General features: G+C 35.8%; 3 protein-coding genes across 3 annotated transcripts in view; all 3 read left to right on the top strand.

The window, feature by feature from the left end:
- The window catches only part of LOC109164750, an 86318-nt gene extending 75386 nt beyond the window's left edge, over positions 1-10932 (top strand). Inside the window, exons 8-9 of the mRNA XM_019313299.1 lie at positions 10434-10517; positions 10695-10932. Coding sequence (XP_019168844.1) covers positions 10434-10517; positions 10695-10712 — 102 coding nt within the window. The 3' untranslated portion in view covers positions 10713-10932. The remainder of the gene's footprint in view (positions 1-10433; positions 10518-10694) is intronic.
- Positions 2256-3465, top strand: LOC109165346 (sister chromatid cohesion protein pds5-like). Its single transcript, XM_019314065.1, has 2 exons — positions 2256-2824; positions 3158-3465. The coding sequence occupies exons 1-2, from the start codon at positions 2696-2698 to the stop codon at positions 3392-3394; spliced, it is 366 nt and encodes a 121-aa protein (XP_019169610.1). The 5' UTR covers positions 2256-2695; the 3' UTR covers positions 3395-3465.
- Positions 10933-21846: 10914 nt separating the features above from the next.
- On the top strand, positions 21847-24936 carry LOC109165342 (sister chromatid cohesion protein PDS5-like). The gene is made up of 7 exons (XM_019314060.1): positions 21847-22405; positions 22732-22935; positions 23090-23268; positions 23386-23512; positions 23595-23762; positions 24602-24719; positions 24802-24936. The coding sequence occupies exons 1-7, from the start codon at positions 22277-22279 to the stop codon at positions 24846-24848; spliced, it is 972 nt and encodes a 323-aa protein (XP_019169605.1). The 5' UTR covers positions 21847-22276; the 3' UTR covers positions 24849-24936.
- The last annotated feature ends 470 nt before the right edge of the window (positions 24937-25406 follow it).

The following is a 25406-nucleotide window of genomic DNA, read 5'->3' as shown; positions in this document are numbered from 1 at the left end:
TTATCCGAACCGATCCGAACTGAACTAGTAATAGAAAACCGAATGGTTCGGGATTTTGTAACCCGAATGATTTAGTACCAAACCGATGGTTTGGCAAAAACCGAACCGAACGCTATATAATTTTGTTAATAAATAATAATAATAATAATAATAATAATAATAATAATAATAATAATAATAATAATAATAAATTAATAATAATAATAATAAAAGAAGTAAATCCAAGTTCCTTGATGCTTGCTCCGCCGTTCAGTTCTCATTCTTACTAGTATCGAACCTTAAATTTTTTATTTGATTTCTTTATAGCTTGTTTTCTACATTGCACTTTTGTTGTTTGTCACAATTGTTCTTTACATCACAATTATATCTAACTTGAGTTATATTTACAATATTCAGTATTTTCCTTAGTTTCATGTTTTTCTATAATTTTAATGTGCTTTACAGTCATTCTAATTTTGATTTCCAGTGCATTATAATTATTTTCTAGTACTGGAATATATTTTGAGTGCACTAGCAATGACAGATTGTGTCCAAAAATTAACTATATAGTAATTGACACTTGTTCTTTTAATATCAACTATACAGATAGATGATTATTCATCATATCAATAAAAATATTCCAACTGAATATTTTTATTTGATGTTTCATGTTTGTACTCTTTAAACATTAGATTTGAAGTTTGAACTACGTGATTCATGTTTGTAATGTTTGAACTTTGAACTTTGGGTTCTAATTTCTAAGTATGTGATGTTTCGGTAATTAGATTGCTATTAGTATGTGATGTTAGTATTTACTATTTAGTAGTATGTTTAAACTTTGAATTATTATTGTATTATATAACGTTTATATTTTAGATGTGGATTATGTGAATAGGTATTGTTTGGTAGTATGTTTGGAAAATTATGAAATGTTGAAATTTGATGATCGTAATTCTCGTAAAGTCTTAAACCGAACCGAAGTCCGAACCGAATTAAATCCGAACCGAAACCAAACCGATTGAAACCGAACCGAAGCCGAACTGAACTATAATCTTAAACCGAATGGTTCAACTTTTCTAAAACCGAAAAACCGAAACCGAAACAAAAAAAAAAAAAAAAAAAAAAAAAAAAAAAAAAAAACGAACCGAAGACCGAAGTGCCCAGCCCTAGATACAAGCACTACCTTCCTATGCTATGAGTGTATTTCAAATACCAAAGGAAAATGTGAGAGAGATTGAATGTGCTATGAATGCTTTTTGGTGGGGGAGCAAATATTGCAACCGTAACGATATTCAATGGAAATCTTGGTCACACCTTTGTATTCCCAAAGATTGGGGTGGTATTGGGTTTCGAAAACTGGACCTCTTTAACAGTGCACTGTTATGCAAGCAAGCTTGGAGACTCATTCAATTCCCCTTGTCCCTTGTTGCAAGAGTCTTTCAAGCAAAATACTACCCAGGCTCCTCATTCTTAGATGTTAGAAGTAGCATCAACCCATCCTTTATTTGGAACAATCTCTTAACCACCAAGGAGATCATCAGAAATCATAACTGTTGGAGGATGGGTAATGGTAACTGCATTAATATTTGGAGAGACATATGACTTCGTGATCCCTCAAATCCACAGATCACCACGCCACCTTTCCCTTTCTGGAAAATGTTGTTGTTTCCTCTCTCCTCAACAACCAATTAGATCAAAGTTCGGACATGGACACAATTCAAAATATATATTTAACCATCGTGACGCCACTCTCATCACAAACATTCCAATGTCCATGTTCAAAAGAGATGATAAACTAATTTGGATGAGGGAAGACTGAGGTCACTTTACAGTTAAACGTTGTTACAAGGCTCTTGTGGGTGAGCAGAATATTGATAACAAGAAAGATTGGGTCTCAATACGAAAAAGTATATGAGAATCAAAATAAATGCAAAAACAAGCACCATTTACACATATTATACTCTGTAATTATAATTTTAACATAATGCTAGCAACAGAATTAAGACTTAAATACATATAATTTATTATTACTAAATTTGTATTCAAGTATTAATTTTTTTACTAACATAATTTAAAATTAAAATTATAATATTTGTAAATAGTGTTTTTTACTTATTTTACTATTATTTTTAATAATCCAAAAACATATTTAAAATTGAACAAAAAATGTCAATTTTAAAAAAATTGAGAGAACAAATATGAATGTATGAATAATTCAAGAGAAAAAAATACTATAACAACGTAATTTTTCCTATATTTTATAGAGACATTCCAGGCCATCTCCAAGGCCCTTCGCCTCCAAAGACAAAAATTCAAAAACCCTCTGAAGAGCTTTGGCGACAATTGGCAGTTGATTCTTGAGAGCGCGACTTAGAAGCGCATATGGATTTTGTTTGGTATGGAATGGAACTAATCACGCAAAAAGCAGAAGAATCCAGGCAGGATTACAACAACGCAAAAATGAGCAGGAATCCACACACAAACCGTTCGTTACGTTCTTTATCAACTCCAATTCAGAATTTCTTTATCCGCTTTGTCAACTCCAATTCAGCATTTCTTTATCCGCTCTGTCAACTCCAATTCAGAATTTCTTTATCCGGATTTACATTTGCTGGATTGGGTGTCTGTGGGTCCTCTTTTCGAGTGAAGTACAATTTGGGTTCTTTAGTTCTAGGGTTTTCAGTCTTGATTGAGGGGAGAACTCTGTTTGCTGAGAATGATGGCTTCTGCTGCTGCTGCTGCACCTCTTCCATCACAAAAGGAGCTTGAGGAGATGCTCATTGAGTCTGGAATTGAGCTCTCTACACCTCCTTCATCCACTGGCGAGCTTCTCAGCCTCCTTGAAGTAAAATTCTTTCCCTTTTCTTTTGCATATAAAGGTTCAATTATGCTTGGATTGGTTTTCATTGATGGGATTTGTTCACCAGGCAAATGATTATAAAATTTTAGGGTCTCTTTCCCTGGCTGAAAGGATCAATTCTTATGTTGTTGTTGTTGTTGTTGTTCTGTCTACGTTTTATTTAGAAATGTTTATGCTTTCATCTCTAGTTTATTCATATATGTTTTTAGGAACTGACATGTTGAATTACACACACACTCAAAACTACAGTCCTCATCTGGACATTATATGTTTACTACTGTTGTTTTAACTATTCTGTTGCATTGCATTTTCTTTTAGAAAGCTGAATCAGAACTGAAGAGCATAGGGCAAGACCCTTCAGTGTCGATGAGAAATGTACTTGAGCCAATTAAAAAAGCGCTGATTGAAACGAAACTTCTGAGACATTCTGATAAAATCATTGAGGTTTCTGTTGCATCTTGTATCTGTGAAATTATGAGAATATCTGCACCCGTTCTACCCTATGATAATACAGAAATGGAGGTATTTAATACTTTTTATATGTTCAAAACTTAGGCCGGGTTGCAAACAATTTTAGTATTTATTTATTTATTTATTATTTCTTTCTACTTGAGCAGTCTAACATATATCATATATGTGCATCTATGTTTAAAAAATATCATCTTTTGGTTCTCAGGTCGTTTTCCATCAGATTATAGCATCCCTTGAAAAGTTATATTTCATTGATAGTAACTACTATAGTAAGGCTCTGAGAGTTCTTGAAGCGGTTGCGAAGTACAGGTTGTGTGTGATGCTATTGGATTTTGACTATGTGTTAGCTGTTAACGTTTTCCAACTGTTTCTCAAAATCATCAGGTATTTTCTAGTTGTTCATATCATATAGCATTACACACTATAGTATAATATTTTGCTACATTGTACATGTGTACTCTTTAATGAGTCTATAGAATTGACCCTTCACTTTTTATCAAGCGTCGAGCATACCGATTCTGTATTAAGATACATGGTGGACATCATGTCTCAGCTCATAGAAGAAAGAGATGAAGTCTCACTAGATTTTCAAGTGTCCATTCTTGATAGCCTAAGAAAGGAAACTCTGGTAATAATCACTATGCAAATATTGATGCTATCTCCAAACATTGTTTTCAATTATTTGATTAACTAGGTATGTTTTTATCTAGGCTACTGCACCTTGTTCATCGATATTGGGAAGCGAAGTCTTGGAAAAGTGTGCTGCCAAATTGAAGCCTTGTCTTTTAGAATTAATGACAAATATGAACATGAATTTGGATGATTATTCTAAAGTACTTGGCTCAATATTGCATGAAGTTCCTGAGGGAGAAAACATGGTATCTATGTGTTTGCGTATTTTTCATTAAACTTGTTGACTTTCTACTGTTGTATTCCCTTTGAAGATCAGAAGATGTTTATAGATTAAGATAATTTGGGTGTGTTCAGCGTATGCTCTTGGATAGAATGAGCAGTTGGAATCTGTAGAAGGCTAGAAGCTAGGTGAAGGGAGTAGACATTAAGAAAGACGTACTATTGCAAGAAGTTATGACTGATGTAGCATTAATAAGAATGAAATGGAGAAACAGAATCCATATAACTGAACTTAACTAGGCTAGGATTGGTCGAGTTGGGTTGAGGTTATGCTCTCAAGCTTCAAAACTTTGTTATCTATTATCTGCTGTCAGCGTAAGGTTTGGTAGTCAAGAGATGCATTAATTTTAGGAAAAATTGTAATTTTGGTCCTTCAGTTATAGCCACGGTACAAACTTAGTCCCTGTGTTATATGCGTGACCATCTTTAACCCCTAAGTTATGCACGAAGTGGAGATTATAGTCCCTCAGGGACTTTCTACCACCAATTTGTCACTTACTAAAGTGGCTGATTTTGTCCTTCAAGGACTCAAATTGCCACTCCATGCATCACTTAGGGGTTAAAGATGGTCACGCATATAACTCAGGGACTAAGTCTGTACCACAAGTATAACTGGAGAACCAAAAATGCAATTTTCCCTTAATTTTAAAATCATAGAACCATTTATCCTTAAAGAAGAAGTCTTTAATACTGTCTAGATTGAAGCCATGGTCATCTGATCTGCTTGTTTTATGCTGTCACTTGCCATTCTACATTGAGATATGATGAATATGATATTCTTCTGTGTTTGTGGGAGGAGGGCGTTTCCTTCTAATGGATAACAATCTAATTTTTCAGTTTTTCGTGAATGATCAGGTGGAAAATGCTGGTTCTGTACCATATGTAGAAGGAACATCTGCTCTTCAACTTCCTCAGGTATCACTACTGGATGCCACTCCAACAATGAATTACAATAACATTAACCTGGAACCTGATGGGTCATTGAAGGCATTAAACAATCGCAATCAGGCTGAACAACTAAAAGATACTGATGCTGTAACTGGAAAGGAGTCTGTGACTAAGCTTGATGTGTTAGCCCCCAGCAGCACAATAAGTCCTTGCAAAAGGGGCCAACGAAAGAAGAATCAGACAGATCTCACCATGCAAAAGAGATATGAAGGGACTAGGTCTGCCCAGAGAAAACTTAAAGAAAAGGTACTACTGTAATGGCGCTTGCAGATTCTCTAGATTTCTGGTTAGAGTAATCTTTGTGATTCTATCTATTCAGTTTGCTAATCATTGTATTTCTGCATTGCCTTAACCCATAACTAATTGGTTTGCATCTCTTTACTGTTTTCTATTAAAACTTAAATTTCCATCTGCCTCTTTCTCTTCTATCTCTAATTAGTACCATATCAGTGGTTTAGGATATCTTACTGCTAAATTCTGTCCTCTATTATGTATTCCAAGAAAATAAAAAAATTAGGAACTTAGTATCATATTCTCCTTCTTGCAACCAGTGCACCCCTAGACATATGTTAAACTTGGGGTATCTCAACTGTAAATCCTTTCCACCGTAAGTGTACCAAAAAAGAATGCATAAAAGGTAATACTATATTATTGCACTTTCCAACGAGTGTGTTGATTGTGAGGGATTGAAAAGCCTAGTGGGTGGTGACTAAGCGGAAGCAAAAATGTGAGAATACTTGGAATAGAGAGAATATATGAATATGTTAATAATAATAATAGATTGTCTCTCTATGTTTCTTGAACGGTATAGAGTGTATAGAGATTCTATATTTATAGAAACATTGGGTTAAACCACTCTTACCTTGAATAGGAAATCAAGATTACTCCTAATAGGAATAGGACTAAGGCTTCCTATTATTCAACACTCCCCTCAAGCTGGAATATCTAGAAGTTCCACGCTTGAATTAAAACAAACACTCCACCTGACTCAAAATTACAAATGAAGATTAAATGCCGCTAGAGGATTATAGCGTTGAATGTTGTCGGAAGACATAGCACTATACACAACCCTTGGAAATGAAGTTGAAAGTATCAAGGATGGATTTGAACATGAACAAGCTCAAGGTAACAAAGTGACACAAACACTCTTGAACAAATGTATAAAAGCCTTCATCAAGAGAAGTAGAGGTGAAATGGAGCAGGAGCAATAAATTGGTACATATGGTCCATAGCAATGAAGATAGCGAAAGCGATAAAGAGAAGCTCCATAGCAATGGAAGAACAAAACATGCGTGGTTCATGGTAATACTCCCCTAGCCCCCATTTCTTGAAACTTTAGAAATAATAAATGGCCTTTGGACATAAAATATTATAGTGCCGATTGCCGAAATTAAACACCCTCAGGGAACAAATAAGGCACACTGAAAATGAAGAAGCAAATACGGTAATACCAAAATTGAACTCCCTCAGGAAAGAAACTTGACAACGGATCCAAAAATCCTTTAAATTTCATAAAAGACCAAAATTTAGCGAAAAAGGGACAATGGAACACCATTGGCGATTCTTAGAACAAGAACCTATGCAAGACAGTTGGAAAAGTTGATTTCACATATCTCACTATGAGAAAGAGTTTTGAAGCAACTAGGCCATCCAAGGAAAATTTTGGGAGGAGTCATCTCTTCAACGAAATCATCACCAAAATATAAGCACAAGAACTAAACACTTGAGGAAGCAAGCTTTAAACAAAGGAATGGTACCATTGTAATGTTTAGTTCATGCAAGAGTGAGGCATCTCCTAGTTTGACTGTACGTATAAAGAAGAAGGAAAAAGAAATAGCCAATGATGCAGACTTGCAGAGAAGTCATCTCTTCAACAAAATCATCACCAAAATATAAGCACAAGAACTAAACACTTGAGGAAGCAAGCTTTAAACAAAGGAATGGTACCATTGTAATGTTTTATATGAAGAGTCATATTTTTAAAGTTTAGGTTTCTTGTATATATACTCTGTTGTACCAACCGTTTGAATCTATCAAATCCAAGTATCTTTCTTCACATGGTAACAAACTAGGCTCCTTTCACCAACAAACCGTTCTTGTGCCGATGCATCTCTGGCTGTTGTTTGAAAAACTAACGCCACAATCTTACTCAGAAGTCAGGACGACGTCACCGTGAAGGGCTATCGCAACAAACTCAACTTTGCCTTAACCCGTATTGAATTGATTGCATTTCATTATGGTGCTATGATTATTAGGGTGTTGTCAATTTCAGTCCACAACTTTCAAAACTAGCAATTTAGTACCGTAACTATTTAATTTTTATCAATTTTAGTCAGTACGGCCAAATTGCTAGCCAATTATTGCCAATTTTTATCCACATCTCACCTGCCTCTATATTAATTCAAACAATGGTTTACAAATTATCTTTCATTTTAACACTGAATTAAAAGATTTCGGCGACAATTGGCCGACAATTTGACGGGGCTGACTAAAATTGATAAAAATTGAAAAGTTAGGGTATTAAATTGTTAGTTTTGAAAGTTGTGGACTCAAATTGACAACACCCCAATAGTCATATGACCAAAAGTGAAATTTACTCTTGAACTTTATTATAACTTACAATTTGCAGTGAAAAATTGGGATATAATTAGTACCATGGTAAACACTGTCCCCATGGCCCCATTAATGTACCCAAAAAAATAAAAAATTAAAAACTTAGTATCATGTTATCCTTCTTGCAACCAGTGATTCCTAGACATATGTTGAACTTGAGGTAACTCAACGGTAAATCCTATCCACCACAAGTGTACCCAAAATGGATGCATAAAAGATTATACCATATTATTGCACTTTCCGATGAGTGCAACCCTAGATGTGTGTTGACCTTATTGAAACAATATTAGTTGATTCTCTTTGTCCGCCTTGAGAAGGGTCACATTCTACTTTGTTTCAAAAAAAGTTGTTTTTAATATGATCATCTCTTACGTTCCAATATAGCAGAATTCTTTAAAAATTAGGCAAGTACCATTTCTTATGTATTTTATTGAATATATACTTATTAGTTATTACTCCAGAATATAAATTTTTATTTTCAAAATTCAATTTGTTAGTATAAAAACATAAGCTTTGTTAAATTGGCTGAGAGAATTGTAAAAGGGGCACAAATGGGATGGTGAGTAATTCATTTTGGATTATTAATAGAAAGAAAAAAAATGTCCGGAGACACATTTTGGAAATGAGAATTCTTAAAGCTTCATTTCCCTAATGTGTTTTTTGGAAGACTTTACTATATTCATCCTATCAAAATCCGCATTAGAGAATGCAGCTTTTAACCCAATTTTTAAACACTTCTGCTCAATTGCCTGAAACCTTTCTATATGAAGTCTTTACGGAGGCAATCATGTTTGTGACAGGTGAGGATTAGGGAGAATGTGTGATGCATTTCATAGGAGATAAGAAGTAAAGCTTTTCATCTAAATCCAACTTCCTTTATGACTATGGAAGAACTTGGCATTTATCAAGTGAACCTTTTTCACTGAAAATATAAGTTTTTTTTTTTTTTTTTCCCACAAGTCATATTTATGAAATGCAGTTTTCTTAAGATTACATTTCTAAGATGCGACATCTTTTAATTTTCTTAGCAACTACAAATGTTATATAGTACTATTATTTTGCTACTGAAAATTGGGTAATACATAATTAGTCTTCATTAAAATTTGCTTATTTTTGACATTTTGTATAAAGTAAATAAAATATGTATAATTTATGAACTTCCCAGTATAGCCATTTCATTGATATTTTGCATCTAACTATGACATTTTACCCTATTTGTTTTATATGTCATTACTCTCTTTTGGGCAAAATAACCAAATGTGTACACTTATGGTTTTTATTCATATTCAGGATTCTAAAAAGCTTCATACTATTAAAGATTACGGAAAAGAGTTGGTAGGGGCTAAAGTCAAAGTCTGGTGGCCCCGGGATAGAAGGTAAGTACTTAAGAAGGGCAAATTGAATGACTGTCTTAGTACCCATTGAAATAGAACGCTTCACTTGTTCCATTATTACCTATTGAGATGGAAAGCATCACTTGTTCCATTGATTACAACATTTGACAATTTCCCTCAGTTGTTAACAACTTGTGCTTTTGAACTTCAAATTCAATTTTATAAATTTGACACCTAAGGTTATAGGTCTGAAAGATGAATCCTTTTGAGATATCGCATTTACATTATTTGAATCCTATGGTAAATATATACAAATTGTTGCATTTAATTTGTAAACATGTAGCTTATGCACTTTTGATTTATTCTTTTAATATGTATTTTTAAAGTTTTGCTTTTTTAAGTCTAAGAAGCGCTGCCAAGGACCTTGTGGTCCAATGGCACCAAGTTGCTCCCTTATATGGGAGGTTGTGGGTTCAAGCCTCAGTGGAGGCGATATTGGCTCTTTGTGCTTCATTAGGTTGAAAAAGTAGCTATGAACAAAAAAAAAAAAAAAGAAGTCTAAGAAGCGCTATTAAGTTGTCTTGTAAATTATGCAAGCAATTCTTGTCATATTTTCTGTTCTTTTCTCTTTACAGGTTTTATGAGGGGGTGATTTCTTCTTTTAACCCTTAGACGGAAAAGCACAAGGTACATTAGCCCAACGGGCAGATATTTCTGTATTTTATGTGTTGCGTATAATTGCCCTTGGGATATACTATTTTCTATCTTCAAAAATAGGATTTTCCAAGATGAAAGGCAAATGCTCTTCCCTAACAATTTGCTTTTCTAGGATAGTGATATTTAGGCTGAGTTTGACGCATCTTGACTACTCATGCTCCATTATGTTGGCAATTATAAACCAACTCCCATTATTCTAATTTCTGCCCAATCCATTTCAAGATATTTCTCCTGTATTTGTTTGTCAATAACGCACTAATCTTTTTACTTAAGAGGCCAAATGTTGAACTACACAAAGCCAAGCCCAGGAGAGCAGGTTTTAAGTAGAGGGCATAGCCTTCTTGTACCTAGATTAACAAGAGCTAGGGAAAAGCCCCAAAGGTCTATAATTATAGTTTAAAGCCTTAAAGCACATTAAGAATGTGGTGGAATCATGTCTTTGTTTCCTCTATTTCAAGAGAGCAATCAGAGCATGCATTGATTTTTCGTCACATTCATGGAAAGATTTTAAACATCTGTATCATGATGTATTGGCTTTATCTCGTATCTTCCTTTAATTTTAATGTGCTAAGTTGCTTTCTGTTACTGTACTATTGTAGGTCATATACACTGATGATGATGTAGAAATCTTGAATCTCAGATGTGAGCGCTGGGAATTGCTTGAAGAGGTTCCAGTCAAAGAAGTGAGTTAAATTCCCATGTTGTACATTATCTAGTTAGCAAGCTATGATTTCTTGAAGAGGTTCCAGTCAAAGAAGTGAGTTAAATTCCCACATTGTATATTGTCTAGTTAGCAAGCTATGATTTTATTGGTTAGGTCAACTGCCTCTTTGTAAACATAACATGGATGCAATTTACAGGGGCTTGTAACTGACTGACTTTGCTTTCTGATGGAGTAAAGAGGAAGAGGAAGGGAGATGAGCACAAAATAAAAGGAAAGGACTGAATGCAATACAACAATACTATTTGGCAACTTCAGTTTTGAAAGTGAGACAGAATTGCAGGATGGGATAATGAATAGTAAGCATGTCAGATAATTGAATCAACTATTGTATCCTTGATGTTATGGTAATTGATAATTGAGTAATTCTAGGTATTCTTTCTAAAAGTTATCCTCCTAATTTTTCCTCTTGATGTGGCAACATTTAATTGAATTATTTAGTACTTAATTAAATTTGTGTAGAGTGAGTGGTTTGTATCATTGCAGCTGCCCATTAGTATTGTTCGCTCCAAAAGGCCAGAGGATTATGCAAATTTGAAATGCCAACTGAAGTCAACTCACATCATCTTTGGACTTTCCTTCCCAGTGAAAGTCCCCAGATTAAACATGTAGCTTATGCACTTTTGATTTATTCTTTTAATATGTATTTTTAAAGTTTTGCTTTTTTAAGTCTAAGAAGTGATATTAAGTTGTCTTGTAAATTATGCAAGCAATTCTTGTCATATTTTCTGTTCACTGTTCTTTTCTTTACAGGTTTAATGAGCGAGTGATTTCTTCTTTTGACCCTAACACGAAAAAGCATAAGGTGCATAACCCCAACGTGCAGATATTTCAGTAGTTTATGTGTTGCATAAAATTCCCTCTATTGCCCTCTGAATATCCTACTTTCTATCTTCTTAAACAGGATTTTCCAAGATGAAAGGCAAGGGCCATTCCCTAACAATTTGCTTTTCAAGAATACTGATATTTAGGCTGACTTTGACCCATGTTGACTACTCTCATGCTCCATTATGTTGGCAATTATAAACCCAGTATCTAAGGGAGTTTTGGGTTTCAAGCAAACCCAATGTTTTCTTCTTTTCCTTTTCCAACTATTATTCTTTGTCCATTTATCCTTATGTTGTCTTGTCCGTGACGGGAGAACATAACATCTTGTATATTTGAAATTATGAATTTATCTGCACCCGTTCTACCCTATAATAATACAAAAATAGAAGTATTTAATACTTTATTTGTTCAAAACTTAGGCCAGGTTGCAAACAATTTCAGTATTTATTTATTTATTTATTTATTCTATCTACCTGAGCATTCTAACATATATCATATATGTGCATCTATGTTGAAAAAGTATTGTCTTTTGGTGCTCAGGTCATTTTCCATCATATTATAGCATTGCTTGAAAAGTTATATTACATTGATAGTAACTGCTATAGTAAAGCTCCGAGAGTTATTTAAGCCGTTGCGAAGTGCAGGTTGTGTGTGATGGCGTGATGCTATTGGATTTTTACTGGGTTAGCTGTTAACGTTTTCCAACTATTCCTCAAAATCATCAGGTATCTCTCCACGGGAAACCTTTAATTGTAATATATATTGCATAATAATTGTTTGTTCTTATTGTTGTTTCAACGTTGGCCATATTAGCTCTTGGTAAGGGTTATATATGCACATAAGCTTTTACGTAATATGACACATTGTTGTCCAACTATGATTTTCTTCAGATTTTATACTGATCTTTTAAAACACTTTTTATTACTTGTAGTTAACTTTTTTAATGTAATATAGAGCGGTAGCTACACAGTTGTTCGTATTATATACTCCGTAGCATATAATTTTGATATTTTCACCAAGTCAGTTTCATTCCTTGGATACTTACAGACTAATAGAATATTCTGCTACATTGTACATTTGTGCTCATCAGTATAGAATTGGCCCTTCACTTTTGATTAAGCCTCAAACATACTAATGCGGTATTAAGATACATGGTAGACATCATGTCTCAGCTCATTGAAGAAAGAGATGAGGTCTTACTAGATTTTTAAGTGTCCATTCTTGATAGCCTCACCTGAAAATCTAGTGAAGACTTCATCTCTTTCTTTTATGAGCTGAGACATGATGTCTTCCATGTATCTTAATACAACATTTGTATGTTTGGGGCTTGATCAAAAGTAAAGTGTTAATTCTATTGACTCATTAAAGAGTAAAAATGTACACTTGGTAAAAATATCAAAAGATCACCAAAATTATATGCTATATAAACAAGTATATGAAACCTATATGTTTAGCATACTTGCCTCATTAACAACTAGAAAAAATTGTGTAGCAACCACTCTAGATTACATCAGAAAATTTAATTACAAGTAATAAATGTTTTGAATGATCAGTATAAAATGTGAAGAAAACTATAGTTGGACAACAATGTGTCATATTACATAAAAGCTTATGTGCATATATAACGCTTACCAGGAGCTAATATGGCCAACATTGAAACAAACACTATATATATATATATATATATATATATATATATATATATATATATATATATATATATATATATATATATATGAGAACATGTGTTTAGGTGAGAACATATCATGTGCATCCATCTAATATTTTTTAATGGTCTAGATTAGATTAAGTGTGTGTGATGAACAAATCCATCTAATATTTTTTAATGGTCTAGATTAGATTAAGTGTGTGTGATGAACAATTTTAAATAGTCCTCGCAAGTGCACCGAGTCATTGTAGAGATAGTGTGCTTTAGCAAGGATCGATCCCACGGGAAATTGATACAAAGCAATTTAACAGCTTGAAATTAAATTAACTTAACAATTTTAAAGTGTTCAAATAACGATCAAATTAAATACAAAATGATTGAATCACAACTCAAGAAAGTAACAACGGATTGCAATACAAAATTATGGGATAAAGGATAAAACATACGGATTAGTTGATGAAATTAAAGGAAATATGTAGGGGAATAAAGGAGGGAAGAAAGCTAATCACAAAGAGAAAATGAGACTTGCAGCAAGGAATTATAAAGTCTTAATCTTTAACATTCTGGAATGCCTCACAAAAGTAATAAAGCCAAATGAAATTCACGACTGCAACAAGCATAGAATAAAGAATAATAAGATGAGAGGTAGCACTCTGAATTGTAGACTATTGCAATTTTGCCGCTGTTGAGAAACCTGCTATGCCGGAATTAATTGGCTGCGCCTAAAATTCTGCCGACATCGGGATTCTCCATAGCCGCCACCGGAACCTGCGAACGCCTCCGGAATTGCTCCGGGGTGAATTGATATCAAGCCTCCTTCCATTGCCCTCTATTTATATTGCCTCAGACTCAACCTCTGTTCCGCACTTCCGCTACTCATTCGGATCGCCGGAGAAATTGATATGCGAAATATGATTCTGCGCCTTTTATCTCGTAGGAATTTGACTAGCTAACAAAATCTATTAAATAATAATAATAATAATAATAATAATAATAATAATAATAAACTTATTAAATTGGGTTAGGAAATTATTGGACTAACAAATTTATTAACAAAATCAACTTAATAACAAAAACAACTCTAAAAATTAACAATATTTATGAAAACTACTTATAGCAATAATAAATAAAATTAGATATAAAATTAATTAACTTTTGCAAATTAATTATAAAAAGATTATTAAAAACTACAATAAAAATAATGTTTATCAGTGTACGAATGCGCATTAAATGTGTGCAAACGCGATTTAGTGTGTTTGCACACAATTTGAATTAATTTGGTCTAATCCACTTTTTCAAACTAGTCTAAACGGATTAAGGCTCTCAATTCAATAGATTATTAATATTATTTTATAGCGAAAATGATTATTTTAGTCTCAATTAGGGGAGGGAAATTAAAATACTTTAATAATTATATATGGATAAAAGTCATAAAACAAATTAGTTTAAATTTTAAATTAAACAGGTCAAATTCGAGATCAAAATTGAGCTCAAATTCGAGCCTGAAGTCGAGCTCGAGTTCAGGCTCGAATTCGAGCTCGAGCTCGAGCAGCTCGACAATTGCCGAGCTCGAGCTCGAGCATCAGTTCACGAGCTCGAGCAGTGGTATCATTAATGAGCACGAGCATGAGCCTACCCAGGCTCGGGCTCGGCTCGACTCGTTTACACCCCTACTCTTAATTGTAATATAATAGACAACTCAGTTACATAATTATATTTGTAGTGCTATTTAATTATTGAATTGTCCATTTGGAGGCCCTTGTACACATGATTGAGCTTTTTTTTTTTTTTTTTGTAAATTTACCAATTAGACTTACTACAAATTTCCTCAACACAATTTTCTTTTTTTTTTTTTCTTTTTTCAATTTCAAGTTTTAACATGTCAAAAGTCATTGGCAAGTTTGTTAAGCATGATGATCGATTTGTTGGGGCTCCATGGTTAACTTTTTATCATATTCAGGTCTCGATTGCGGTAGACAAGCCATTGAGGAGGGGTATGAAGCTACTTAAAAGAGACAAAACTACATGTTGGGTTTCTTTTAAATATGAATGACTCCACAAATTTTGTTTCTTTTGTGGACTCATGGGGCATGTCCATACTTTTTGCTTGAAGGCCCGGGAAAGTCGAGTGCCGGCGGACAATTTCCCGTATGGAGCTGAGTTGAGGGCGGGGGGTAGTCGGGGTGCTGCAAGAGGGGTGGGCGAGAGTTGGCTTATACCGGTTGGGGGGAGACCGTTGCCGATGCCGGTGTCTGAGCCGGAAGGTGACGAGGGTGTTGGAGGGAAGATGGCGGAATGCCGTAGGGGTGGTAGGGGTTCGGGTAGTGTCACGCCGGGGGGTGGTGTTGTGGTGGCAACCGGGAAGCGCCGCAGGCAGGGGCAACAAGAGTGTGTTGAATCGGAGGATGGGGATGTGGCAATGAACGATGTTTCAAAAAACTTGTGTATGGCGGGAGCTGCTGTTCAGCCCCGCCCGTCCTCATGAGTACGCTGAGTTGGAACTGTCGTGGCTTGGGCAATCCACGAACAGTTCGACAGGTGGTGGACATTGTGTCCCGTAAGAAGCCTGAGTTTGTATTTCTAATGGAGACTATGGTGGTACGGATACATGCAGAAAGGCTCCGTGTCACACTTGGATATGAGGGGTTGTTTTATGTGGATAATGACGGGTTGAGTGGTGGTATGGCTCTGTTTTGGAGGAAGAATAATTCGGCATCATTGTTGAGTTATTCTACGAATCATGTAGATGTGGAGGTAAGGGCTCAGAACGGGAAACAATGGCGAATGACTTGCTTTTATGGACATTCTGATCGTGGTAGGATATGAGAGTCCTGGGATTTGTTACAGAGTTTAAAGGCTAGATCCTTGTTGCCCTGGGTGGTTATAGGGGATCTTAATAATCTCCTGTTCCAGCACGAGAAGAGAGGGGGGAATCCATACCCGAATCATCTCTTACGAGGCTTTGGAGAGACCCTAGATGGTTGTGGTTTAATGCAGTTACCTATGAGGGGCCATCAGTTTACTTGGGAAAAAAGTAAAGGGACGGAGAATTGGATTGAGGAAAGACTCGATAAGGTTTTTGCAACAACTGATTGGTGTGGGCTAAACGACAATGCGGAAGTGGAAAATATTATAGCCCGGCCCTCGGATCACTCGGCTCTCTTCCTTAGTATAGACGCGCCATGCGTACGTGGGGGAAGGGTTGCGAGGGGCTTTAGGTTTGAGATGGCATGGCTTCAGGATGAGGGGTGTAGGGAGGTGGTGGCAGAGGCATGGGGAGGGGGAGGGTTGAGGGGTTGCTGAATTGTCAGCAGCGGTGTGGGGAGAGGCTTATGAAGTGGGGTGGTGAGAGCTTTCATAAGTTTGGGGAGCGTATAGGGCGGTTGAAGAAGAGACAGGGAATTATCAGGAATATGAGGGACCCGGCTGCACTAGCCGAGTTTCACCAGATTGATGTGCTCTTAGCCCAGCTGGAGGCGCAGGAGGATGTGTTCTGGAGACAGAGAGCGAAGCAACATTGGCTTCGTGGTGCGGATGCGAATACGAGATTCTATCACAGGTATGCTTCTGCTCGTAAAAAAAAATACTGTGAATAGAATTTTGAATAATGATGGCATATGGGTGGAGGGGAATGATATGTGCTCGGTTATACTTGACTATTTTCGACAAATTTATACAACTGAAAGTACTGTCTATGATGATGCTTTGTTTGATAATTTTGTGCCGCGAGTAACTGATGCTCAGAATGAATATTTATTGCGTCCATTTGGACCAGAAGATGTGAAAGAGGCAATAGATTCCATGTATCCGGACAAGGCTCCTGGCCCGGATGGGATGAATCCAGGTTTCTATCAGCACTTTTGGGATGTAGTAGGGGGGATGTGTCTGAGTTTATAATTACCTGCTTGAATACAGGCAATCTCCCTGAAGGTGTTAATGATACTAATATTGTTTTAATCCCCAAGAAGAATGTACCGGAAAGGGTGGCTGATATGAGGCTGATTGCTCTCAGTAATGTTATATACAGGGTAATGGCCAAGATGATAACGAATAGAATGAAACCATTTATGGGGGATCTAATATCGGAGTCCCAGAGTGCGTTTATTCCAGGGCGCCTGATCACGGATAATATCCTAGTTGCAGCGGAGGTGGGTCATTATTTGAATAGGAAACAGTCTGGTCTAACAGGATGGAGTGCCCTAAAGCTTGACATGTCGAAGGCGTACGACAGGATAGAATGGTCGTTCTTACAAAGAATGCTGTGTGCTATTGGATTTAATCAACAGTGGGTGAATCTAATTATGCATTGTGTCACAACTGTGAGGTATACGATTATGGTCAATGGAGTCGCTGGTGGACAGATAACACCAACCCGCGAGCTCAGACAAGGGGATCCTCTATCTCCCTATTTGTTTATCATATGTGCAGAGGGTTTTTCCATGCTATTACAGAGAGCACAAATGAATGGAGCAATACATGGTTGTAGGGTGGCGAGAGGTGCACCCCCGTTTCCCATCTATTTTTCGCAGATGATAGCCTGCTGTTTTTCAAAGCTAATATGGAGGAGGCAGGTGTAATCAAACAATGCTTGCGCCAGTATGAAAAGTTGTCTGGTCAGAAATTCAATTATGACAAATCTAATATATGTTTTAGCAGGAATACTCAAGAAGGAATAAGGAGGGAGGTGGCGGCGTGTTTAGGGGTCAACCAGGCGGAGAATTTTGGAAAATATTTGGGTCTCCCATCATTCGTAGGCAGAAATAAGAGAGCTGTTTTTTCCTATGTAGAGGACAAGATCAGACAAAGAATTGGTTCGTGGAGTAAAAAGTTGCTTACTCGGGCTGGTAAGGAAGTACTCTTAAAAAGTGTGGCTCAATCTATGCCAACCTTTTCTATGAGTGTTTTTTTGTTACCTGAGACAGTGTGCACATCTATTGAGAGAACCATGAATAGATATTGGTGGGGGTCAGGGCCGGATAGGAAAATACATTGGAAAAGCTTGGGATAAGTTATGTATCCCCAAGAAGTATGGGGATTGGGATTTAAAGATTTACGAGCTTTTAATTTGGCTATGTTGGGAAAACAGGTATGGCGTTCTCTCATAAATCCCAATACTTTAGCAACAAAAATATACAAGGCCAGGTATTATCTGAATACTTCCTTCGTTGATGCTACTATAGGGAATTGCCCAAGTTTTTGCTGGAGGAGTATAATGGCTGCGCATGGAATGGTTTGTTCAGGGGTGAGAAGGCGAATATGGAATGGTGAAAAAACATTAATATGGGGTCATCCCTGGTTACCAGATAATCCCAGTCCGTTGGTCCAGACAGTAATGCCTCAGGAGTTGCGACACGCCCATGTGGCAGGATTGGTTGACCAGCAAACTAATACCTGGGACCCTCATATTCTGGCTGATTTATTTATTCCTGAGGATGTGGCACGGATTTCTATGATTCCTGTTAGCCCTGACTATGAGGATACATGGTATTGAAAGGGAGAGATGAATGGAATATATTCGGTTAAAAATGCCTATAGACAGATTAAAGGGGATTATGAGCATAACACAGGTGATTTTGATAAATGGGTTACTTTGTGGAAACTAAAGATACCACCCAAATGGAAAACCTTTTTGTGGAGAGCAGTTTGTGATATCCTCCCTACTACTGATAATCTAATATGGAGGAGGGGTTGAGATTGAGCCGAATTGCCCAATGTGTCGTGGGACGCAAGAAAACGCCATGCATGCGTTAATATTGTGTGATTATTCTAGATTAGTATGGGAATTGTCGGGATTGCCTGTTACCAATATATTTTCTGATTCATTGTCAACATGGCTTATGGGGGTTTTTAATGTCTTGACAGAGGAACAGTGTGGTCTAGCTGCAGCTATTCTATACAATATTTGGAGTGCCCGAAATATTGCGGTATGGGAACATGCCCTCCCAGGACCGAGTCACACATGGCGCCGGGCGGTGGCAGCCATGCAGGCCTATCGCCGGTCATGCCCCACGGCGCCCGTACCACTGCCCACCGCGGCAACCGTAGCCGGTCCCAGCAGCGTCCCACGTTGTTACGTCGATGCGGGGTACAGACCACATACTGGGGAGGCGACTTATGGAGCAGTACTCATCTCACACCATGGCGGTTTTATTGCAGCAACAAGTGGAAAGCTCTCCGGGGTTCTCTCGGCTACTATGGCCGAAGCGCTCGCTTGCAAGGAGGCACTATCTTGGCTTTAAAATCGGGATATTACGGAGGTGGACATCTTAACAGATTGCTTGGAATTTCGGAATTATCTTCACTCAGGCCGTGCGGCTAACTACTCCTACCTTGGGATCATTATCGACCAATGTAGGACAGCTATATCGCTATTTGCAAAATGTCACTAGTACAAAATTGCAGATAGACAACCATTGTAAAAGACAATCATTTTTATTAGGAATAGTTGCCTATTACAAAACAAGTCCTATTTTAAGGCAACCATTCTATTAGAAATGGTTGCCTATTATAAATCAATTGTTTTTTAAATAAATACAAAATACAATGGGCAATCATTACAGCTAACAATGGTGGCGGATTATTGATCACTTATTTACAAAATTGCCACCGTGAATTTTTGGGCTAAGATTAGGCAACCATTCTTTCAACAATGGTGGCCTATGGTCAATCTTCTATGTTCAATTTTGTACTAGTGTGTTCTTTAAGTTATGTTTCTAGAAATTTAAATTTACATGCCCATACTTTAGCTTCGTTAGCTTTCGATCAGGAGCAATCTATGTACTGGGACTCTGTCCCTCCTGACTCTATCATTCAGTTCATTCATTAATATACAACATTATAAACCTTCAAAAAAAAAAAGTTTTAACATGTCATTCTTATTCTTTTTTTTTTTTTTTTTTTTTTTAATATCAAGAATCTTCAATAACGCTCGGATTATCTTCACAACACACAAACATTTATATCAATCCACCTAAACATCTCACAATACTCTTTCATTAACAAATACAAAATTTGGAGAAATTTGTATTAATCACTTCTCAAAATTTGAATAATGCAAAAGATAGGGTAACAGAGGTACTCACATTAGATAAAATAAACACTTTCTTTTTGTGGAAATGCTCGGAAACATTTACCTAAAGTGACATAATTTTAAGACATCCTAATTGATAGCTGCACATCCTTACATCTATACCGAAATTCTTAATACATTTCAAAAGACATACAATTTGAAACTTGGGACATCTTTTAATCAATTAAACTTTGAACATATACTTGTAACTTTCCTAAAAGATGAATGTTCGAATTTTCAGAATAAAAATTACCTCAATAATGGTAGATAAAGGAATACAATATATGACTATTGGGATAGTGATGGAAGAAAAAAATAATCTAAAAAATTTACATCATTGTCCTTTTAATGTGTCGATTATTATTACAAACTATCGTTAGGTTTGAACAAATATTTGACATGAGAGACTAAAAATGCTATAAAAAAAACAATAAGGGACTAAAGAGGGTTACCATTATAAATAAGGGACTAAGTTGTCCATTATGCAACAATTTACAGATTAAAAAAATACTATTTCCATTATTTCTTTGTAATATTTAATGAAATTAATTTAGAAAAAATATAATGCTCCGAAAGTTGTGTCTGAGTGGAATTAGCATGATTCTGCTACTCTTTGGCTTGAGCTGTTGAGCCTATTATACATACTTTTCTTAGTATGATTTATCTCTCACGTGTGATTTGTCACTTATTACATAAAAAATAAATTTACTCAATATATATTCTCGAATAGTAATTATGATTTCCTTCTTAATTACCTAATTTAAAAAACATACAAATAATACTCAAAAGTCAAAGACCTTGTGGTCAAGTGGTATTGACTTGTTGGATTATGAACAAATATTACATGTAACATGCAAATGCCTCCACTAAGACTTGAACATATCACATTTCACATAGGGAGAAACATGGTACTATTGAAGGGAGAAACATGGTACTATTGAATTACAAGGTCCTTGGTTAACAAGGTACTTTTACTTAAAGTATAATTACAACTTTTAATTATGACAAAATTTATATTTTATTTAAAAATAATGTACAACTTGAAAAGCATAAAAAAAAATAGACATAATTGAGTAATATAACTTTCATCGGCTCTTATAAGATAGTTATTATATTTGGGAGAAGATAGTTATTATATTATTTCACAAATAATTTAATATGGAGAAAATGCTTTTTACCTCTCATAAATTCTTTCATAATATGACTTATAATTGATGATAGAGAAAAAAATAAGTGTGTGAGACCATTTCGTTATGAGACGTGAAACACTTTATTGGAAGGAGAAAAGTTTGAATGTGAATAACACAACTCTTAATTTTTTCTCAGCTTTATTGTTAATGACAATCTGAGATATATGATAAGCAACATTATGGAGATTGGAGAGATAGTGAATTCTATAAATTATCTCAGCTTATCGTCACTTGTAGTAGGATGAAACAAAAAGGAGATTTTGGGATTCCTTAAGAACAAAGTTCTCATCAAGTATATGTGGTCTAATGGTACCCGGGTTGGACTTCCATTTGGACTATTATTTTTAATAATCCAAAAACATATTTAAAATTGAACAAAAAATGTCAATTTTAAAAAAATTGAGAGAACAAATATGATTGTATGAATAATTCAAGAGGAAAAATACTATAACAAGGTGGAAAAGTGTAATTTTTCCTATATTTTATAGAGACATTCCAGGCCATCTCCAAGGCCCTTCGCCTCCAAAGACAAAAATTCAAAAACCCTCTGAAGAGATTTGGCGACAATTGGCAGTTGATTCTTCAGAGCGCGACTTAGAAGCGCATATGGATTTTGTTTGGTATGGAATGGAATTAATCACGCAAAAAGCAGAAGAATCCAGACAGGATTACACGGATTCCAAACTCAACATTGTACAACCACGCAAAAATGAGCAGGAATCCATACACAAACCGTTCGTTACGTTCTTTATCAACTCCAATTCAGCATTTCTTTATCGGCTTTGTCAACTCCAATTCAGCATTTCTTTATCCGCTTTGTCAACTCCAATTCAGAATTTCTTTATCCGGATTTACATTTGCTGGATTGGGTGTCTGTGGGTCCTCTTTTCGAGTGAAGTACAATTTGGGTTCTTTAGTTCTAGGGTTTTCAGTCTTGATTGAGGGGAGAACTCTGTTTGCTGAGAATGATGGCTTCTCCTGCTGCTGCTGCACCTCTTCCATCACAAAAGGAGCTTGAGGAGATGCTCATTGAGTCTGGAATTGAGCTCTCTACACCTCCTCCATCCACTGGCGAGCTTCTCAGCCTCCTTGAAGTAAAATTCTTTCCCTTTTCTTTTGCATATAAAGGTTCAATTATGCTTGGATTGGTTTTCATTGATGGGATTTGTTCACCAGGCAAATGATTATAAAATTTTAGGGTCTCTTTTCCTGGCTGAAAGGATCAATTCTTATGTTGTTGTTGTTCTGTCTACGTTTTATTTAGAAATGTTTATGCTTTCATCTCTAGTTTATTCATATATGTTTTTAGGAACTGACATGTTGAATTACACACACACACTCAAAACTACAGTCCTCATCTGGACATTATATGTTTACTACTGTTGTTTTAACTCTTCTGTTGCATTGCATTTTCTTTTAGAAAGCTGAATCAGAACTGAAGAGCATAGGGCAAGACCCTTCAGTGTCGATGAGAAATGTACTTGAGCCAATTAAAAAAGCGCTGATTGAAACGAAACTTCTGAGACATTCTGATAAAATCATTGAGGTTTCTGTTGCATCTTGGATCTGTGAAATTATGAGAATATCTGCACCCGTTCTACCCTATGATAATACAGAAATGGAGGTATTTAATACTTTTTATATGTTCAAAACTTAGGCCGGGTTGCAAACAATTTTAGTATTTATTTATTTATTTATTATTTCTTTCTACTTGAGCAGTCTAACATATATCATATATGTGCATCTATGTTTAAAAAATATCATCTTTTGGTTCTCAGGTCGTTTTCCATCAGATTATAGCATCCCTTGAAAAGTTATATTTCATTGATAGTAACTACTATAGTAAGGCTCTGAGAGTTCTTGAAGCGGTTGCGAAGTACAGGTTGTGTGTGATGCTATTGGATTTTGACTATGTGTTAGCTGTTAACGTTTTCCAACTGTTTCTCAAAATCATCAGGTATTTTCTAGTTGTTCATATCATATAGCGTTACACACTATAGTATAATATTCTCCTATATTGTACATTTGTACTCTTTAATGAGTCTATGGAATTGACCCTTCACTTTCTATCAAGCTTCAACCATACCAATGCTGTGTTAAGATACATGGTAGACATCATGTCTCAGCTCATAGAAGAAAGAGATGAAGTCTCACTAGATTTTCAAGTTTCCATTCTTGATAGCCTCAGAAAGGAAACTCTGGTAATAATCACTATGCAAATATTGATGCTATCTCCAAACATTGTTTTCAATTATTTGATTAACTAGGTATGTTTTTATCTAGGCTACTGCACCTTGTTCATCGATATTGGGAAGCGAAGTCTTGGAAAAGTGTGCTGCCAAATTGAAGCCTTGTCTTTTAGAATTAATGACAAATATGAACATGAATTTGGATGATTATTCTAAAGTACTTGGATCAATATTGCATGAAGTTCCTGAGGGAGAAAACATGGTATCTATGTGTTTGCGTATTTTTCATTAAACTTGTTGACTTTCTACTGTTGTATTTCCTTTGAAGATCAGAAGATGTTTATAGATTAAGATAGTTTGGGTGTGTTCAGCGTATGCTCTTGGATAGAATGAGCAGTTGGAATCTGTAGAAGGCTAGAGGCTTGGTGAAGGGTGTAGACATTAAGAAAGACGTACTATTGCAAGAAGCTGATGTAGGCATGTAGCATTAATGACAATGAAATGGAGAAACAGAATCCATATAACTGAACTTAACTGGGCTAGGATTGGTTGAGTTGGTAGTGAAGGTTTGGTAGTGAAGAGATGCATTAATTTTAGGGAAAATTGCAATTTTGGTCCTTCAGTTATAACAACGGTACAAACTTAGTCCCTGAGTTACATGCGTGACCATCTTTAACCCCTAAGTTATGCACGAAGTGGCGATTTTAGTCCCTAAGGGACTTTCTACCACCAATTTGTCACTTACTAAAGTGGCTGATTTGGTCCTTCAAGGACTCAAATTGCCACTCCATGCATCACTTAGGGGTTAAAGATGGTCACGCATCTAACTCAGGGACTAAGTCTGTACCACAAGTATAACTGGAGGACCAAAAATGCAATTTTCCCTTAATTTTAAAATCATAGAACCATTTATCCTTAAAGAAGAAGTCTTTAATACTGTCTAGATTTAAGTCATGGGCATCTGATCTGCTTGTTTTATGCTGTCACTTGCCATTCTACATTGAGATATGATGAATATGATATTCTTCCGTGTTTGTGGGAGGAGGGGGTTTCCTTCTAATGGATAACAATCTAATTTTTCATTTTTTCGTGAATGATCAGGTGGAAAATGCTGGTTCTGTACCACCTGTAGAAGGAACATCTGCTCTTCAACTTCCTCAGGTACCACTACTGGATGCCACTCAAACAATGAATAACAATAACAATAACCTGGAACTTGATGGGTCATTGAAGGCATCTTTTGGGATGAACGAAAGCAAACGCTCTGATGAAGAACCTACTATCAAGAAGGAACAAGAGAAGAAATCTTGGAGCTCATTGGACATTAATGCAACTTCAATTGTGTTAACTTTGCCAGCTGTAACTGGAAAGGAGTCTGTGACTAAGCCTGATGTGTTAGCCCCCAGCAGCACAAAAAGTCCTTGCAAAAGGGGCCAACCAAAGAAGAATCAGACAGATCTCACCGTGCAAAAGAGATATGAAGGGACTAGGTCTGCCCAGAGAAAACTTAAAGAAAAGGTACTACTGTAATGGTGCTTGCAGATTCTCTAGATTTCTGGTTAGAGTAATCTTTGTGATTCTATCTATTCAGTTTGCTAATCATTATATTTCTACATTGCCTTAACCCATAACTAATTGGTTTGCATCTCTTTATTGAGTTCTATTAAAACATAAATTTCCATCTGCCTCTTTCTGTTCTATCTCTAATTAGTACCATATTAGTGGTTTAGGATATCTTACTGCTAAATTCTGTCCTCTAATTAGTACCATATTAGTGGTGTTTGGCTGCACAATGGAAAACTGTCTTTATGTATTTGGTTCATTTTCCAGAGAATGAGCAAGAAAACATACAATAGATGTGACTTCATGTATAAACCCAAAAAAAAAAAAAAATTAATTTTTTTAA

Source organism: Ipomoea nil, unplaced genomic scaffold, assembly GCF_001879475.1.
Source record: "Ipomoea nil cultivar Tokyo-kokei standard unplaced genomic scaffold, Asagao_1.1 scaffold3069, whole genome shotgun sequence".
NCBI lineage: Eukaryota > Viridiplantae > Streptophyta > Magnoliopsida > Solanales > Convolvulaceae > Ipomoea > Ipomoea nil.
Note: the sequence above shows the minus strand (reverse complement) of the source record. Positions and strands in the feature narration are given on the sequence as shown.

What these genes read in the sequence shown, in the direction of transcription:
- LOC109165346 (XM_019314065.1), top strand. Translation starts at nt 2,696, where the DNA reads ATGATGGCTTCTGCTGCTGCTGCTGCACCTCTTCCATCACAAAAGGAG. An exon ending in AGCTTCTCAGCCTCCTTGAA is followed by an intron (nt 2,825 to 3,157) that starts GTAAAATTCTTT and finishes ATTTTCTTTTAG; the next exon opens with AAAGCTGAATCAGAACTGAA.
- LOC109165342 (XM_019314060.1), top strand. Translation starts at nt 22,277, where the DNA reads ATGATGGCTTCTCCTGCTGCTGCTGCACCTCTTCCATCACAAAAGGAG. An exon ending in GCCTCAGAAAGGAAACTCTG is followed by an intron (nt 23,513 to 23,594) that starts GTAATAATCACT and finishes GTTTTTATCTAG; the next exon opens with GCTACTGCACCTTGTTCATC. An exon ending in TTCCTGAGGGAGAAAACATG is followed by an intron (nt 23,763 to 24,601) that starts GTATCTATGTGT and finishes GTGAATGATCAG; the next exon opens with GTGGAAAATGCTGGTTCTGT.